The sequence below is a fragment of the Sphaeramia orbicularis genome, chromosome 1 (assembly GCF_902148855.1).
Source record: "Sphaeramia orbicularis chromosome 1, fSphaOr1.1, whole genome shotgun sequence".
Lineage (NCBI taxonomy): Eukaryota > Metazoa > Chordata > Actinopteri > Kurtiformes > Apogonidae > Sphaeramia > Sphaeramia orbicularis.
The window spans coordinates 15,069,952-15,088,910 of NC_043957.1; the positions used below are offsets into that span (position 1 = coordinate 15,069,952).

At 39.5% G+C, this 18,959-nt stretch overlaps 1 protein-coding gene across 5 annotated transcripts in view; it reads left to right on the forward strand.

The window, feature by feature from the left end:
• Positions 1-18,959, forward strand: part of ttbk1a (tau tubulin kinase 1a) — a 53,009-nt gene that overhangs the window by 32,182 nt on the left and 1,868 nt on the right. For 4 of the 5 annotated variants that reach the window (XM_030155694.1, XM_030155942.1, XM_030155859.1 and 1 more), the window contains 2 exons: positions 2,330-2,508; positions 17,297-18,723. In XM_030155694.1, the coding sequence (XP_030011554.1) occupies positions 2,330-2,508; positions 17,297-18,723 (1,606 nt within the window). The remainder of the gene's footprint in view (positions 1-2,329; positions 2,509-17,296; positions 18,724-18,959) is intronic. The other variant, XM_030155772.1, reaches the window with a different exon arrangement.

Consider the following 18,959-nt stretch of genomic DNA (forward strand, 5'->3'; position numbering starts at 1 on the left):
AGTTCAGCCTTACTTTAGGAAATCTTTTAAGTCTATTTACATTAAGCCTGTCTATGATTTAATATTTTAAAACCAACCTATATAGTAAATTATGCAGTTACGAGTTAAAGTAAATATATAACTGAAAAATAAAAATAAAGTTATATTCTGGTATGGAGTGGCGAGTAAATTACACAAATAAGACCAACTCCAAGTTTGAAATACTTCTTTCCATGGCTCTGGGGAGCATACATATGTGTGTGTGTGTGTGAGAGACTGTTTTTTTTAAATTATTTAATTACTTTAACTTGTGCTTACTTTTCCCTTCATGAGGTACATCAATGCAATCTAATCAAACGACTATGCCACATTTTCTTATGATACTACAGGTAAGACGATAGTCTGTTCAGTTTTGATCAGTGTTGTCAAAAGTGTAGACTGCAGTGCAGGGAAATGATTCTACATAATAACAAAGAGTCTGTCATTAATTCAACATCAGGAGACCAAGTATATATACTGTTAAAACTCTTAACAGGTAAAGATCTCTGAAAAATGCTCCTTTTATAAGTCTTACTAAATTTATCAGAGGAATGACTCAATAATCCACACACACACCTGATGGTATGTTTTGATTATATATCTAATTAAAGTTTATTGATAAATACTAGGGATGCACCGATACCACTTTTTTCCAGACCGAGTACGTGTACTTACATGTGAGTACTTGCCGATACCGAGTACTGATCCTAGTCCTTAATAATCCCATTCCAGTTGTTAGTTCCTTTTGTAAATGTGCTTTATTGTCGTTGTCATTAGTCTGACTGGAACAAAGTGCTGCTACTGACATTGAATGTGTTGGAATGAGCGTTTCTCAATTAATCCACCAGGGGGCGCCACTCTGAATTAACCATACTGGACAAATACCACGAAGAAGAGGAAAGTTTTTTTAAGAAGAAGAATAAAGTCAGTAATAACAAACATGGAGACGACAGAGGCAACACTAATGTGATACTAATATTGCAGCGTTTTCACTGATAAGGTTTAAAAACTTCGCTTCAGCAGGAAGAGAAAAGAGAAATGAGTGATAAGTTTCATTTTCACTTCCGCTGGCGGCGGTCCGCACCGCTCCGTACTCCCGCTGGTATTCTCTGTCTCAGCCAGCACCTGGAAAATGGATGGAATGTACGCAGAGGACGGACAGAACGCTGCGTCCGTATCTGTCTGTGTCTTTAACGTTACTTGCAGTCAGCGTTACTTTTATCACTGTCGCTTATTTCGAAAAATCTCCACACTCCACACACATTATTCCACTGCTGCGTACCTGCTGCACTGAACTGTGAATGTCACACGGCCGTAAGTGGTATCGGTGCATTTGTATCGGATTACTTTTACGAGTACGAGTATACACACGGAGTATCGGAGCCGATACCCGATACTGGTATAGGAACATCCCTAATATATACATAAAAGGCCGAAATTTGTGAGATTGAGCCAACTGTCGCTGAGGCCGGGACCGTAATGTGCTCGTCAGTCACTTATGATGGGTGCATAGCGCTAAGCTAGTAAGCTAGCTAGCTGTAAATTAAGAGCGTTCATGTCTGATAACGCGGTCTCCACTACTTGGGGAAAACAGCCCAAGAAGAGCGACAAGTGTAACCTTAATAGCATCAATAAGACAGGAGAGTTACGCAAAACATACCTGTTTTGATCAATGATTGCCTCCTTCAGTCAACTCCTTGCGTCTCCCGTACCGCCATTAGAATGTGGGGGCGGAGGTTGTCATTGTTTCTCTCTGAGGCGGAAGTTGTCATTCCGTCTGTCTGAGGGACACTGACCAATCAGGAGGCTTCTTACAGTTTTCAGAGGAGGCCCCGCCCATGAAAGTTAGGACGAAGCGCAAACAAAACTTGAGAAGCGCAAACAAAACTTCTGGAAGCGCAAACGAAAGTTCAGGAAGCGTAAACGAATCTGTGTTTCATGAGAGCAAAATTTTGATTTGTAAATAAAACTTGTGGCTTTATGAAGATACAGTTTTAATCACAAAACATATTTTTTGTATTTTTGAAATTATAATTTTGTTTGCAAACTTTTCTTTTGTTTTCAAAGCTATTCTTTTTGATTGCATAATAAAGACACAAATTAGGCTCCATAGCAGACGCGCTATTTTGCACCTTTGAAAGACGCAACCCTTATTGCGCACTGTTAGTAAATCAGTTTGTACATTTTTTTGGATGTGCAATGAGTTTGCACACATTTTAATAAGCGCAAACCTTTGATAGATCCGGCCCTAAGAGTTTTCTGATGTCTCTCTGACTTTTCTGTTGAATATGTGGCATTCTGTTGGTTTCAGGTGATCTGGTGGTTCGTCCAAAGACTCACACCAGGGACAGCAGTCGAGGGATGCTGACGCTAACAGAGGAGGAAGCATCGAGGAGGAGTGGTGGAAGCCCCGCCCAGTCACCATGTCACTCGCTGCCGTCAGGACGACCGCGCCGGAGAGAGTCGGAGCCCACTGGACCTCAGAGACCGGTAAGAGACGCCATCAACCAATCAGAGGAGAGCACGTGTTGGTGGTCAGGTGACCTCAATCATCTGTCGCACCAACATGCAGGTTCAAAGGACAAATCCTGTACGGTCACATGATCACATGGTCATAGGCCCGGATCATCACATTTAAAATTCACCATCGATGAAAGACACAGATGTGAGAAATGGAGTGAAAAAGACAATCAAGGTGCATCCTGTCCACTGCATTTAATGTGATGTGTTGTAAAAATGAACCTGAACATGGATCAGGACAGAAGGACTGATCCAAGACCAGGTCCAGGTCAGGTTTCAGGTTTTCTAGGTCACCAACAGTAGAAATGAGCTATAGTTTTACAACTGAAATAAAAACAACCCTTTATTAGTTCATGTTTGATCTGACATCTGTGTAGAAAGTCTACTACATTTCCCACATTCCTTTGCATCATATCCATGTTTATTTGGTAAAAAATTGTAATACCACTGACAGCCACTAGATGCTGCTCCAAAACCCCTGAACTCTAAAATACTAAGGACTGGTTCTTGTGTAGTAGGTTTTATTCAGATCCTCTGATCCATCTGTGAGGTATAACCTCATTATTTTAGAGTGAATAAAAGGTGGAATTGACAGGTGTCTGACATTTTGAGTTTAAGTTTATTTAATAAAACAGTAGTTGTGGTTCATAGATTCCACTAATGCATATTGAAGGACTTTGTTATACAGGATGTATTAAAAAAAACCTATACATTTTGAAAAATTACCCCCAGTTCCGCATTTGATAATTTTTTGAATTTTCTTTTGTGGACATCGGTAATTAGGGGATTGATGGATATTTGTCCAAATTTACAGACCCAGGTTTTCATGCATGAGTGAGCAGGGGCAAATTGCGCAATCCAAGTTAAAACTGGTTTGCGCGAAGTACCGGTGGAATTTAAATTCAATCAAAGGTCATGGGAGGGGACAATGAACATCCATCTTGTTTTCCACAAAATTGCCAGGTTACAGCATTAACACTTTGGCCACCATGTCAATTTCATTTCTTTACCCATGGCAGCTGTTCCTGCCTTTCAAAGTTAATTCAACTTGTTTAGGCCTGTAAATCTCACTGAGGAAAGGCCAAGTTAGGGTTAGGGCTAGGGTTAGGGTTAACCAGATAGTGTACTGTACTGTCAGATACTGTACATGTGACCGAAGGTTCACAAACCTGATTCAGACTTAAACAGATGAGTGTTCAGCTTCCTCATGTTGACACTGACATGTTGAGATGAAGGTCATGTGACTGGGGCTGGATTTGTCCTTCAGTGATGTTTATGGCAACATCGTCCTGCATCGTCCGTCACATGCAGTTGATCATAGATGAACTAAAATCCTCCTTCAGTAGCACATATTTAAGGCTCGAGGTCTGGAAAATGTGAACTTAAGATGAATAAAGTGATAAATTTTACTGTTTATACTACATGATCTATAAAGTTTCAGTCGTGTTAATGATACGAATGAATGTTTGAATGTTTGAGAATCAGCCGTGATGTCACGCTTGGACGATGCTGCCGTGTTCTAACTCTTCACGTGTCTGATTTTGTGTGGTGTGATGACGGTGTTTTTTGTGAGCATTGTGTTGGAGGATGAGTGAAGCAGATGTTTGGTTCACACTGATGTTTGGTTGTGATGTTGTTCTGCTGAGCTTTGGCAAGTTCTCACTGAGACGCATGAACTGGTCTGGTGTTTGACATGGACGTTGAGTGAAACAGGCTCAGATCAATGTCACAAGGATTTGATGGATGTTTGGACAAATCCCACCTTAATGTGGATGCAGGTGAAGGTGTGGAGGTCGAACAGGAGGCGTGATCATCGCTGATACCATGATAATACACTGTGTTTACATCCGAACCCCAGATAGAAGATGGTTGTACGTATAGCTTTTATTAAGGTCATTAAAAGCCATTTAATGAATTAAGGAATATAATGCAAAAAAACTAAAATTTTTCTAGATTATTACACTTTCACTTCACAAATTTCTTAGAAAACAAAATTTACCCAACAAAACTCTGAGATTAAAGTTTTGAAAAAATATATATCTAAAACCAACAGACATCTATTGGAGATAAAAGTGATCAGGAGTTTTCATTTTAGTTAAGATTTTATAGGTTTCTATTAAGTCAGATTTATTTACTTAAGATAAAAAAGCAAAGTATCAGCATAAAATGATGGAAATGAGACTGCAGCTAATATCAGTATAAATGAGAAATGTTCATGTATGTTTATTTTTCCTGAATTAGATTATTTTGGGTGTTTTAGAGACTATCATTATCAGCAGAACTTGATGGATAATACTGAACAAAATAAAATCTCAAAACCAAGGCTGATTAATCAGCTTTAACTGTTACATTGTTATTACACTATAAAAATCCACAGTCAGCGAATCTTTTTGTCTGCTGTTAGTTTTCAGTAAGATTTGATGAATATACCTAACGTAAAATCCCCAGACTGATCCTTTAACAAGTCAATAATTTTATTTTTAACATTAAGTTTGTAAGTTAATTGTATTTTTTTTTTGTAATTTAATATATTCACCATGAAATGACAAGTTCAATCTATTGTGATAAAGCTGGTTGATTTGTTGGAATTAAAAAAATATTTTCACAAATATAGTAATTTTTTCAGAAATTTGTGACTGGGTCAAAAAAAACATCATGAACAAACAAAAAAGAAAAGGAATCATCAATTTAAAGAAAGAAAGAAAGAAAGAAAGAAAGAAAGAAGGAAATAACTAAATCAACAAATCAACCAGCTTTATCACAACAGATTGAACTTGCCATTTCATGGTGAATATATTAAATTACAAAAAAAAAATACAATTAACTTACAAACTTAATGTTAAAAATAAAATTATTGACTTGTTAAAGGATCAGTCTGGGGATTTTACGTTAGGTATATTCATCAAATCTTACTGAAAACTAACAGCAGACAAAAAGATTCGCTGACTGTGGATTTTTATAGTGTAATAACAATGTAACAGTTAAAGCTGATTAATCAGCCTTGGTTTTGAGATTTTATTTTGTTCAGTATTATCCATCAAGTTCTGCTGATAATGATAGTCTCTAAAACACCCAAAATAATCTAATTCAGGAAAAATAAACATACATGAACATTTCTCATTTATACTGATATTAGCTGCAGTCTCATTTCCATCATTTTATGCTGATACTTTGCTTTTTTATCTTAAGTAAATAAATCTGACTTAATAGAAACCTATAAAATCTTAACTAAAATGAAAACTCCTGATCACTTTTATCTCCAATAGATGTACTGTAATCCTCATTTATATTTGTATTTATTGCATTTTCATTTAAATCGTTCTATGCTGACAATACTTTTTTTTCAAGTATAAATAAATTTGACACAATAAAACCCTGTAAAACAGAATTCGGATGTTATGGAAAAGCAGTGTCATTCAAATGATTTATACCTTGAAGAAATGAATAATCACTCCAGAGTGAAACAGAACCTGGACGTTCAGCTCTACAACTCTAAATACTACAATATCCATGAGCCTCAGCTGCTGTTTTCTATGGAGAGTAAGCTTCAAATTGTCTGTACAAAGAGCAACCTGTAGCTTTGGTTCATCGGCTTAGTGTAAAAAGGCATTTATATTAAGGTCTGATTCATAAATCTGACATATGAATGATATCAAAGGGTGAATATCCACCATATTTGGAGTAATAATGTATTCATTAATGGATTAAAAACTGTAGATGATTCACTGCTTTTTGTCTCAGGATTTAATGATAACTGAAGAAAACCACCGACTGATGCGTTAAAATCTTTGACTTGTTTTTTATTGGATCTTGTGTCGGTTTTTTTTTTTTTTTTTTTTTTTTTTTACCGTTGAACTGAAGTTCAAGTTGCGGCCGTCAGAATTGTTCGCAGTCTTTTGTGTAAAATGTGGAATAAATAAGTTTCACATTTGTTTGACATCAGGAGTTCTTTATTTTTCCTGCAGGCTTTTGCTCGTGGGCGTGCCAGCCTGATTTACTGCTTCATTTCTCAGTTTTTTTGTTTCTTTTATCCATGTTTGCTCTTTACTTACACATTTCTGTGACCATTTGATTTCTTCATGCACTCATTTATTTGTTTCTTTGCTGACGTCAGGTTTGGTCCTCCATACTTGGTGGCTTATTAATCTTCGTCTTTTCTTTAACTGGCTTTGGTTGATCTACAGCGGAGCATCTCATTGGTTTAAGTGTCGGCGCTGAAACTCGTTTTTAGCCTCAGTAACATCCTATCGAGCTCAGCTTGGCTCTGGTTTTATTCCCGTTCTGCCGTAGAGTCAGAGCTGTTCGCCGCCAACCATCGAGGACTGCCATTCTGTTTTTTACTCCTCTCCAACCCCCACTTCCACATGACTACTGATGCCTTTGCCCCCAACCTATCGCTTTAAAAGTACACAGTATGTCGAGTTTGACTCACCCGACGAGACAGAAAAGAGCGAGGCCATTGGACAAGACGAGAAGAAAAAAAGTGATGTTTCGGGGTAAGCACAGTTTAGGAATAGTCCTTTACCTCTGTTCTCTCACTCAGTTTCTGTTCCTCCTCTTCCTTTTCCTTCCGTTCAGCCATGTTTCCTCCTTTTTTCCTCCGTTGTGTCTGTGTTTCGTGTGCTCGACGACTCCATCTCCTTTTTGTTCCCTGTTTCTTTCAGCATCTAATGGTCATTTTCCTTCAGAACCACAGCTCAGAGGCTCAGACTGTCGTAGATATTCAGATCAGTTTGTGCAGTGCTCGTGATGGTGACTTTGTGTCCTTTTAAAGTGCTTCTTCTTCTTCTTCTCCTTCCTTTTCTTCTTCTTTTTTGTGGGGGAAAAATATTTCCATCAACATTTTTTTATAGCTAGAAGGATCTGACCAATGTGGCGAATCCCAGAGCCGACTGTCGATGGAGAGCTGCAGGACGACCAGTTTAATCATTTAACCCTGAAGGCGGCTTCGCCACTTCCCCCGACACAAAGATTAGAAAAAAATAGTGTATAAAAACCACTGTTACGTGTAAATACAAGCACTAACGTTAATCTAAAACTGAACTGTTAAATGTTAGGTTGAGATGTTGAGACAATGAGGCCAAATCTAACACTAGACAATCACAGTTTAATTAAGTTCCCTCCTTTTTAGCTCTGATTATTATGATGATGAACAGATCCTTAACTCCGTGTGTAAACTCATACTTAATGAACCTTGAACAGTATTTAATCAGATCAAGCTCTTGGATCTGACTCATTAATTTAAGAACATTTTCCATCTTGGAATGGGATTTAATGTTCCCTCACATGAAATAACACAATACCAACCAATCTCTGATAATCCACTTCCTTCATCCAATCACCTTTCAGCAAATGTGACCAAGTGACGTATTTTAACCTGTAGTTTGAGCTCAATACAAACTCATTGTTAAAGAATGTGAAAGTACAATAAACTGTGTAGTCACATTCCATCTTTATCGAATTATACACTAAAAACAGTTTTTTCCCTTCAATTTCTTGTTATATCAGTGATAAGAAACTTCATATCATAAATCAGCCATTTCCACTCAACATAAAACCTGGAGGAACAGATCCAGATTCAGATCCAGATCTCAGATCAACCACTAATGAGTCTTTAAGACACATGATAGATTTACTCTGTATTTAATGTCATAAATCACATCCAAGCAGAGCTAAAGACTGACTGTTACCCCTTTAAACCTCATCAGAGGCGAGAGACCCAGTCCCGGCCCTGGACCTAGACCCTGTTCAGGCGCTGGTCTGGTTTCTGCAGCTCTCTGTCAGCATCGTTGGTTTTTAGTTGCTGTGTTCAGTAGGTTCTTTCGATAGCTGTAACACAGACAAAGTGCCAGATTTACGCCAACATTCCCTCAGTTTCTGTCCCCAGGCTCCTCCCCTCACAACCTTTGACCAATCAGCTAAAGGCTTTAGATACGTGAGAGCACCAGTCGGCTCTCTCCTGTCTAACGTCTGAGTGGGTCAGGGAGGGGGCGGAGACAAGGACAGGAAGCCAATCAGAAATTAGACCAACATTGACTTTTTTTACAAAGAGTCCGTTTCCGCTCGTTAACCTCCCCTCCCTCCCTCTCTCTGATTGGTCTGTTTGCAGTTGGAGGAGGACAGGCACCAACCGCGGCCCAATCAGCTGAGGAGGCTGGCCTCCTACGTCTTCTCCTCCTCCACCCTGGAGACCGAGCAGTATCCCCATGGAGGAGGGAGCTTCATCCAGAGGAGCCGCTCCGCCGAGAGCAGCCCTGCCCACATCACGGCCGCCACTGCCTCGGCTCGGCGGCGGCACGCTGGCACGCTGCCCATGCCCGGCAGCCCGCGGAGCAGACACTCGGTCCTGAATGTGTCCAGGACGCAGCTGCAGCAGATGTTAGCCAAGCTCATGAACAAGAACAGCAGCTGAGACGGTGCCGGTCCAAACACCCCACACGTATGACACAGAAAACATGCAACATGCCAGGAACATGCTGCAGAGCCGGTTGGACGCTCACAGGGGTAAAAGGTCACTAAAAGTAGATTAATCAGATGAAAAGGAGAAAATACTGATAAAAAACTGAAAGTAAATCAGTTTAAATCAATAAATCAGTTAAAATCAATAAATCTGAACATCAAACCAAAAACCAACTTAGTGTGGTTTTAATTTTTAACTAATATTCTCAAAGTCAGAGATTAGAATAAAAGCAAAGCCCAGACACATAGGACGTTGATCCACAGTTTAACATTGGTCCAGCAGGTCAGAGGTCATCAGAGGCTGGAGGTCAAAGGTCAGGGACAGGGTTTGGCCATAAATGTATCTGTATTTAGTTGAAACTTTGGTAGAACTTTTACTTTTTTACACTCTTTAACTTTCATTTTCACATTTTGTTTTCAGTTTGAGGTTTAGGTTCAGTTTTTATTTTGTGAAAATGCTTAGTTTTATTTTAGTTTTAGTTTTTTAATTCTTGTTAGTGTCAGATTTTCTTTTTTTGTCTGACATCATGTGCTGCCCTCTGCTGATGTCGATAGGTTTCATATCCATCACTAGAAGCACTCGGAGAGCGCAGACCTCCGCCAAGGCTGATCAGTGGCCCCCCCTGTGGGCCCCCCCACCCCCGATCACCACCAAAATTTAATCATTTCTTCCTTATCCCATTTCCAACAAACCCTGAAAATTTCATCCAAATCTGTCCATAACTTTTTGAGTTATGTTGCACACTAACAGACAGACAAACAAACAAACAAACAAACCCTGGCAAAAACATAACCTCCTTGGCGGAGGTAAAAATACACAACTTAAATACAAACAAATATGGAAAACACAAGATATTTTTCCAGTTAGTTTTGTGAAAACACACTTCTGTTTCAGTTGTTTTTCTTCAGTTTTATTTTAGTCATAGTCTTGTTTCATGTCTGTTTTTTTCCCCATTTTGTTTGTTTTTCACTGATGTTAGGTTAGTGTTTGTGTTGTGATGGCGCCCCCTGATGGCTGCTTCAGACCGGCTCTGCATAAAAGCATATGGACAGTAAAAACACAAACACAGTCACATCTGTGTCCACAATGACTGAACATAACAAGCCATATGAGTGAGAGCAGGACAGCAGGACAACTGCTCAACAAACACAATCAGCAACAACACACCCAGCTCAACTATGACTACAATGCAGAGGAACACAAGATGAAGAGGAGGAGGAGGGGATGATAGGAACTCTTTTCCATGCAATAAACTCTACAAAGCCTCTCTGCAAACTTATTGTTGCACACGCCACAAACCTGCAATCTGCTGGAAAAATGTGAACGTGGAAATTTCCTGTCTGACGGTGGCGAAGCGGCGGACGGACCGTGGACGGACTGTTTAGCTTTACGGTGTTTTTCGTTAGTATTCTGCTTCTCCTGCTCAAATGAAGCAGTGATCGTCAAGGAATGCGGGTCGTCCCGGCGATCTGAATCTGCGTTTCCCCTCCGATCACCCCACCCACTGAGCAATATGCCGCCCTAATACGTCTTCACCAACACAAAATGAGGCACCTGAACGCCTTGCCTCATTCAGTGTGTGACATAGTGTGAGTTTTATATGTGAAGGCGTCGGAATCTGAAATATCTGAGTCTGAGTACGGAGGCTCAGAAGAGCAAATATTCACAACAAAATAAAAAACTACACAGAGGGAAAGGGGAAAAATGTTTATATAGAAACACTAAGAACCCGAAGAATAAAATTAACCATAATTTAATCATAAAAATATCAGATCAACACATGAAACACATTCCAAACATCATTCAGTGCATTTCACTAAACAATTCAGCAGAAAATAAATCACTAATTCAACCACAAATGACATTTTATAAAAACACAAATGAAATAACGTTCAGAAAGTCACAAATAATTACAGTTAAACTGTATAAAATTATAACATTAATTATCTTCCAAATTAGATGTTATCAACTAAACTAAACTTAACGAATGTCTGATATATTTCCTGAACTGTCTGGTTTTATTTAATTCAATGCAGCTCCACTGTTTGTTGTGTTTCTATCACAGTCAGTGAATAGATGAGTTCACTATGGTATTAATTTATTCAGTACTTGACACATTAGTTGACTGTTAATTAGCAGTGATTTCCTGTTAATTAATGTCTCCTCGTTGTGAAGTTTGTGCTTTGGTTGTTGGCTCTTTAATGATGTGGACTCTGATCAGGACTGAACATCTCAGATGGTTTGGTGTTAATGATAAAGTGTGGTCTGAGTTCAGCTGCTGTTTGGGTTGAAGTCTTCCAAATGGGTTTGGTTTGTCATGTGTTGGCGTCATCATGGTGTTTTTACTGGTTCTGTGTGATTGGATGAACGGTGGCAGCGGCACTCTGATGTTCTGCTGTCGGGTTTCGTGTGTTTTCATCTGTTCCAGTGTTGTCTAAACACTGGACTTTCACTATCGCACTTTATCACTGAGTCGAGGGAAGCACATGCAATAAGTGAAGGGTTTTTGTGATTGTCTGTCGGATTCAGCGCTGGGATCTGATCCATGATGATCAACTCTCTGCTCTTTAATTGATGATGTTCTGATCGAGGCCGTGTTTAAACAAGTCAGTGCGCTGATGTTAAATCAGTCTTTATCTGAAATGAGACAAATGAATTGAATCCAGAGGTTGACTTTTGGGTGAATAAATGCACATTAGTCACTGAATAAATCACTGATTGGTGTTTGTAGGTCAAGTTAAATAAAACCAATTATAGTCATTAATTACAGTTTACACATTCTCTTTCTTGATTTTGTTGCATCTTATTCTGTTTTCACTACCCAATATTTCAGTTGCATACAATTAGCCGGTCAGCCAACCATCCAGTTTTTCATAGTTTTCAGACTAAAATATCATCTAATTTTTTGACCCCGTGCTGTAAAAATGGTCAGCCAGAATAAAAAGTATGCCAGTGATGAGGAAAAAGCACCATTTTAAGAAGCAATGAGACAGAATAAGAGTTAAATCTGAAGGACTTGCACTGTTGACGTCATCATTTATGTCCATTATAGTAAAAGTGTATCGGTGGTTGAGAATTCTACTCACACACGCAGTTAAAGTGAAACATCGTTTAAACACCATAAGATCATCAACAGCTCATGTTTTGAGTCTGTATTATCACATTTTATGTCATTTTTGAGGCAAAAAGCTGTGACTGTCTGTTGTACATTCATGTGTTTTCTGTCTTTGATTTTATTTCTAGCCACCCAAAAAAAAAAAAAAACGGTCATGGGTTAAAACCCCCAGTTGTATGAAAGGGTGGAGGTGGTTTGACCAGATGTAGGAGGTTCAGTAAATCTTTATGGATTTTACAGGTGGTTTTTAGGTTCCATTGTCACGTCGCAGGATCAGGACATTATACTTTGTTTCATGTTGATGGACACTTAAAAATTTACAAACATGTGAAACTTATTTCTTTGAGTTGCATCATGCCACACAGAGGGGAAGCTGCAAAAATTCTTTCAGATTTTTGGGTAATGCTTTGTTTTACAGGTTTTGTATTGTTAAAGTACATTCATAGAAACTCCGAAGTAGACAATTGCAGGTTTTGTTTTTTTTTTTTTTAAAAGCTGAAATAATGTAGTAAGTCAGTGGAAAATAGTTAATAAACATGTTAGAGTTTCAAGGAAAGACTAAACTGATGTGACAACCCATGATTAGAGCTGAAACTAGTGCGTTATCAGCATATTATGGATGAACTTTCTATGGAACCTGTAAAACAGAGCATTGACGAGTTTAAGTAGAAGGTTTTCTGTTCTTCACAGGTTCCTCCACACTGTCCATCATTCTAATAATGTCCGTTAAGAGAACACCGTTAACAAAGTGAGTGGAGATGATGGACGTGTGCAGGATTAGTTCAACATCTGGTCAAAGTGCGACGCTAATGGTTTATGGCCGTTTAGTGCAATGAAAGCCAACTTGTTGCTTTCTCCATGAGTTAAAGGGCTACATTTCCTGAATATGCACCACATGCTGTTTGATTTGACTTGTTTCGGCTCGGCCTGGGCTTTGCTGGGTCTGAACAGTTTGTTTTCTTGCTGCTTTGCTTACACGAGTTCGTACAAATTGCTTAAGAGAATGTATGAAGTGGTCAAGCTGCTAACTTTATTTTGCACGTCTGCAAAACAATTCACCTACCTACCGTACAAGATTGTCACTGATAATATGTTTAGTTTGTGAACGCGGCGCTGTATTGGTTAAAATCCATCGGTGAGCGCGGCGTTTGGTTCCTGAAGACTGTTGGGACTGTTGCCATTCTTTGCATGAGATCTGCTGTTTGTACGAAGTGCACCTCTGACTGTAACACGACTAAAAACAGCACTGTACTGTAATTACAACAAAACACAGTGAATACACACCTCTGACTGAAAACATGTCTGTGATTCTTTTGTACATAATGAAATGGCGCTAAAAGACGGGATACTCACGGATCAATGAAGTTAAGGTCAAGGAACGCAGAGGGACGGTTGGACCATTTTACTTTCCTTCTGCAACATTGATGTGAATATTTACATACAGGGTTTGTCGGTGGAAGGAGTCAGAATGAGACTTACATTTCATATTAGATGGGTGTTATTTTGCAGTTTTGGACATAATTCCTGCCCAGTGGATGATAGTTCCCCTGGGTTTAGTTTATCTGGAAACAATAACTGAATATTTTACTAGCATTAATAAACTAAAGTGAATATGAATAAACCTCCAAAACTATGATTATCCTCCAGACCAGTAACATGTTCAGTGACAGCAGAAGATATTTGTAACACTAGTGGTTTGATATTGGTCCTGAACATCCAAACCCCATCGTTCATAATAGATGAATAATAAAAATAAATGCTCTCACTTTGATGTGAGAGAAAAACAATAAAACTGAACTGAAATCTAGGACTAGAATGTCCATTCGTCGGCTCACAGTCAAATATGACACATTTAAACAATTCCATGTCTAAGCTAATGACCATAGCACACAGGTTTAATGAAGATGAGAAACCAACGTTAGCTTAGAAATGGAGAAGGCTACTGTAATAAAACAGAAATAGACCCCAACACAAACTTCAGGGAAAGATGTTGTACTGTTCTTAAATTCCTTCAGCTTAACAAACAACTAGATGAGTAAAAATTTAATTGGGAAATGACCCATAATTTTCATAAACTGTTTTTCCAAAGTTGACATCACACACTGACGCAACACACACAGGAAAAAAGAAATGTAAAAGAGACTGTTTAATTCTCCTCCCAGATTTATTGTGTTTTTGAAATGTTGGAGCTAAACTTTATGGAATAACAGGGTGAAACTGCAGAATGTGTTTTTTCTGAGGTATCTTTGTCTCTTTGTTCACCTTTAGACTCACCTTGTGTCAGTAGTAGTTTACACATTATAGGAAATCCTTTAATTGTTTGTGGATACGATTAGCTTAGCATATCTCAAACAATGGACCCAGATGGAAACTGTTGCCTAGTGCTTATTCATATGCTATATGATGTTAGCTGCATTTGAACTGAAAACATGATGAATCCACCACAAGTTCAGAGTGAACTCATCTTTGATGAGAACTGATGCTAAAACCTTTCATTCAGTAAAACATAGATTGAATCAGACAAATGTGGAGTTGGATGTTTTCTTATATTCATGTCTGGTTTATCATGTCTGTGTTAAAGTAAATGCTTGACTGAAGACAAATACAACCATGTTGGATTTTGATGAAGTGGCAAGGTGTAGTGTCACTGTGGGAAAGTCTGGAAGTTGATTTAAAGTTTAGTCAAAGAAATCTCCCAAACCCCGTTCATGAAGTTGGGTTTACACTGTGATTCTGGGCTGATGTTGAAACATGGACAGATCTTTGGTTTGAGTTGTCGTCCTGACCTTCTGACTATAGATAATCTCTGACAATATAACATATTTAAGATGATCATCTCATAATTTAATTGCTGCTACAACTCAACTAAACAACCAATAGCAATGAATAACGCACCGATAAATGCAATGTAGAACCTAAAAATACATTCCACGACCTCTCTCTGCTAAATTGTCAACACAAGTTTACCTTTTTCTTCTCTATAATTTTTCCATTTTCATTAAGTTCTGTTACTTTATTTGTATGATTCTTAGGTTTGTGTCATTGCTTTTACTTGTAGTATTTAACTGTTGGATATGATTCAGTCAGTGTCATCACTGGACAGTGTTACTACTGTCTAAAACTGTTCTGTTGTTGTCCAGCAAGGATCAGTCTTAGGCCCCATCTTATTTAATATTTATATCTACCATTCATTTTTCCAAAAGTTGATGTCACCAGATGAATGCAGAAGACATATTATTTATGTTCAAAGATTTGTACATAAACGATTTGTTTTCTTCTCAGGGACAACAGATGAAAATGCTTAGCTACAGTAAATCTAGATATGTATAGTGTATTGTCCCTACTAAATAACTACAAAATAAACTAAAAAGACCGGTTAGTGGGATAGGAACTCAGTTTATCCCACATAAACATCAGATTTTTGCTGAAAATTTATTAAAACTGGAGTTTTATATTAAACATAAACTGTCATCATTCCTGTACAGGATAAGGTTATTTATTTTTAACCAATTTTCCATGTTTCAGGTTCTGTTTACACTTGATTTGATAGTTTCCTGTGTTGTCTACTGTTATTTTTCTTAACCTTTTTCACTCAACTACATCACAGCCTTGGTAAAAATCCATGACGGTTGTATTTGCAACATCTTCTATGAGAGAGAGTTGTTGGAAGCGTTGTTTCCATTTGTATTCATGCTCATCATTTCCTCCTGCGTCCAGTGTTTGTGCTAAGCTAACGCTAGGTTAACAGCAGAACACAGAGGATTTTCTAACATCTCCAAATTTTCCTTCAACATTATTCACAATAAAAGCAGGGTTTTGTGTCGTTGAAGTAAAACCGATTTAAGAGCTCACAGTGTTTGTTCAGTGTGATGATCCGTGAGTGTCTTTCACATGTAAAATACATGTAAGCATTTCTTTTCTATCACTATATGACTGTACAGTACTGCTTGTATAATTTACAGGTAAAGCATGTATTTTAAACTTTTTGTAAATCCAATGATAACCGTGTACATATATACAGAAATGTAGAGAGTAATTAGGTTTGCAGTTAATATCTAATAGCATGATAACTAGCAGGGTGTAGTATGTATGTATGTACAGGCTGTATGTTAAATCTTTATGAAGGGAAACACTTGAAAATCACCTGATATCAGACTGCGTGCTGTCTAAGGATAAACTCTGCAATGCATTTTTTGTGCCTTTTATATCAATGTATGTAATCTAGACAATCTTTAAAAGCTTGTGTACAACCAAAATGTCATTAAAATGGTTTTGGGGCAAATTCATCATGTAACGCTGCAGTTTTTATTTACTGTGAATTTTAGTGAAAGAAAGGCTGTCGATGTTTTACCTCCATCATAATGACTGTCAGTGTTTTAACGCTTTGATAAACTGGATTCAATTTGTGTTTGGTTTGTATCGAAAACAGACCAAATGTGACCAAGGCAGTGACACAGTGACTCTTCCTGTTGTATTTCTGTGTGGTTTGTGACATTTTCATTCAGGGATCAATTTATAGGAAGTTTAACAAGAAGCAAACTTACTTTGTCCATCGTTTACGCGAAAAATAAATAAATATTGAAATATGACTAAACATCACTATTACCATCACTGTCAGTTTGCATCACATGAACAAATGTTACCTATAAATGTTCCTCAACTCATGGTTTAGAGTCAGACTGAAACACAATCAGTAGTTTTATCTTTGCTTTTTCATTAAATATTCTCTGTTAAAGATATGATGAAACATTGTGTGATTGTGAAAGAACCACAGTTGTAGTTTTTATGTTGCTCTTTTTGATGTCGTTCATGTTTATGAGGTTGATCAGACCAAAGAGATCAGATCATCAACCTCAGTTGAAATTTTTCTCGTTTTATGTGGGTATATATAATGCTGTGTGTCATATTTTAGGAAGTTAATCTAGAAGTGGAGTTGGATGTTCTGAGCAGGTACCAGGTCAGTCCAGCTCCAGTGTCTGATTGTGTTGATGTTCATCAGCGTCTGCTTCATTTCAGGATGTTATTGTTGAGTTTTCTGTGTCTTGATTTCATTTAATTCCATAAGTATATTTTTCGTAAAACAGGAAAATGTGATTCCAGGGTCGAACATGTCGAAGGATGCCTAGTTGTTGATGTTTCGGGTGGATTTTGTTGGTGACTCACAGTTGTTTCATTGTTTTCAGGTGCTGTCACCCACTGATCAGACGCCATCGCCTCCTTCTCCAGATTACCGGACGAAGGGTCAGAGTGATGAGAAGGAACATTTCCACATCCTTCCTCAGCTCCAGGCCAAACGGGCCGACTTCCTCACCGTCATGCTCACCGGGACTCTGCCACAGCGCCGGAGCTTCGCCACACCAGACGAAGACATCCCGGAACCACCAGGACCGAGAGACGATGATGTAACAAAGAGCGAGTCCAACAGTGAGGCCAGTCAGAAGAGCACAGAGCGCAGCCAGGAAGCAGCGCCATCCACACTCATGGCCGAGGACCAGAGGGGCCCAAGGGAGCATGCTTCAGCCGCGGATGCCGACCCCGATCTGGAGGACGCATCCAAGACCCTCGTCCTCTTCTCTCCGGGAGACACTCGCAAATCCCCGTCGGGTGGTGACCACATTTTGGAGGGAGAGTTGGCCACTCCATCTGGTCTCACCCCCCGGAACGACCGCCTCCTGGTCGGGGATGTCCTCCAACCCGAACCCTCTGAGACTGGACGCCTGTCCCCTGCCCTCAGGTCAGATCTACGCCCCTCCACCCCCATCGCTCCTGCATCTCCACCCTTTACCAAAGTTGAGCGCACCTTCATCCACATCGCAGAGACGTCCCACCTCAATGTCATGTCTTCCAACGGTCACTCCGCCAGGGACAGCGATCGGGAAGTCCTTGCCATCATGAGGGAATCAGGCGTTCAAATTGATGCCCAGGAGGAAGGGGAGGGGCCTAAGCAGGAAGAGCCCCCACTGGTTCCAGACCAGTGCCCACCAGTGGACAAACAGCCCAACACTGAAAACGGCCCGTCTGTCCTGGCTCAGTGTTTGGATCCCGTCCCAGAAGCCATTTCACCGATTCATCACCTGTCACAGGAACCTTCGAAACAGCTGTCATCCGCTGAAGAACCTGCCGTGACAGAGCAATCAGGGGCCGTGAAGCTGAGGGTCCGGAGCCGTATCCCTGTGCTGATCTCTGAGGAAGACTCAGGTTCAGAGCAATCATCCTCGGTCTCAGCTCGGGCTCGTCTTCAGCAGAGGGCAAGGCAGCTGGACCTGGCCCGGATGCTAGTCCAGAAGCAGCAGGGTCGCTGGATGAGGAGAAGGATGCTGTCGGGGACATCCTCGTCTTTGTCCTCAGGAGACGACGAGCGCCGGCGAGCATCTGAAACGCTGTCCAACACTGGCTCCGAGGAAGACACTCACACCTCCGACGAGTCTAGAAGGAGCTGCCGTCTCAGACCTATGGAAGAGCAGGGATCCAAGGAGACCCGGAGCCGGATCCCCAGGCCCGTCACCCCCGTCAAGAGGCTCTCAGGGGGAGGCACCGCCACTGTTTCTCCTCTGTCTTTACCTGAGTCCAGCAGCACCAAAGGAGCGCCGTCCACCGGGAACGGGTCTGTGTCAGTTTGTCAAAATATTATCAAACCATTTAGAAAAACTACAGCAGGACGGACTCATGGCATCTATTTTCATGATTAGATTAGATTAGATTACGTTACATTACATTATATTAGATAGAACTTTATTGATCCCTCTGTGAAATTAAGGTTCCACTATCAGTACATTATACACATATGAGAATTAGAAGAAAAAAAAGAAAAGAAAATGTTAATAACAATAATAATATAAAAACGAT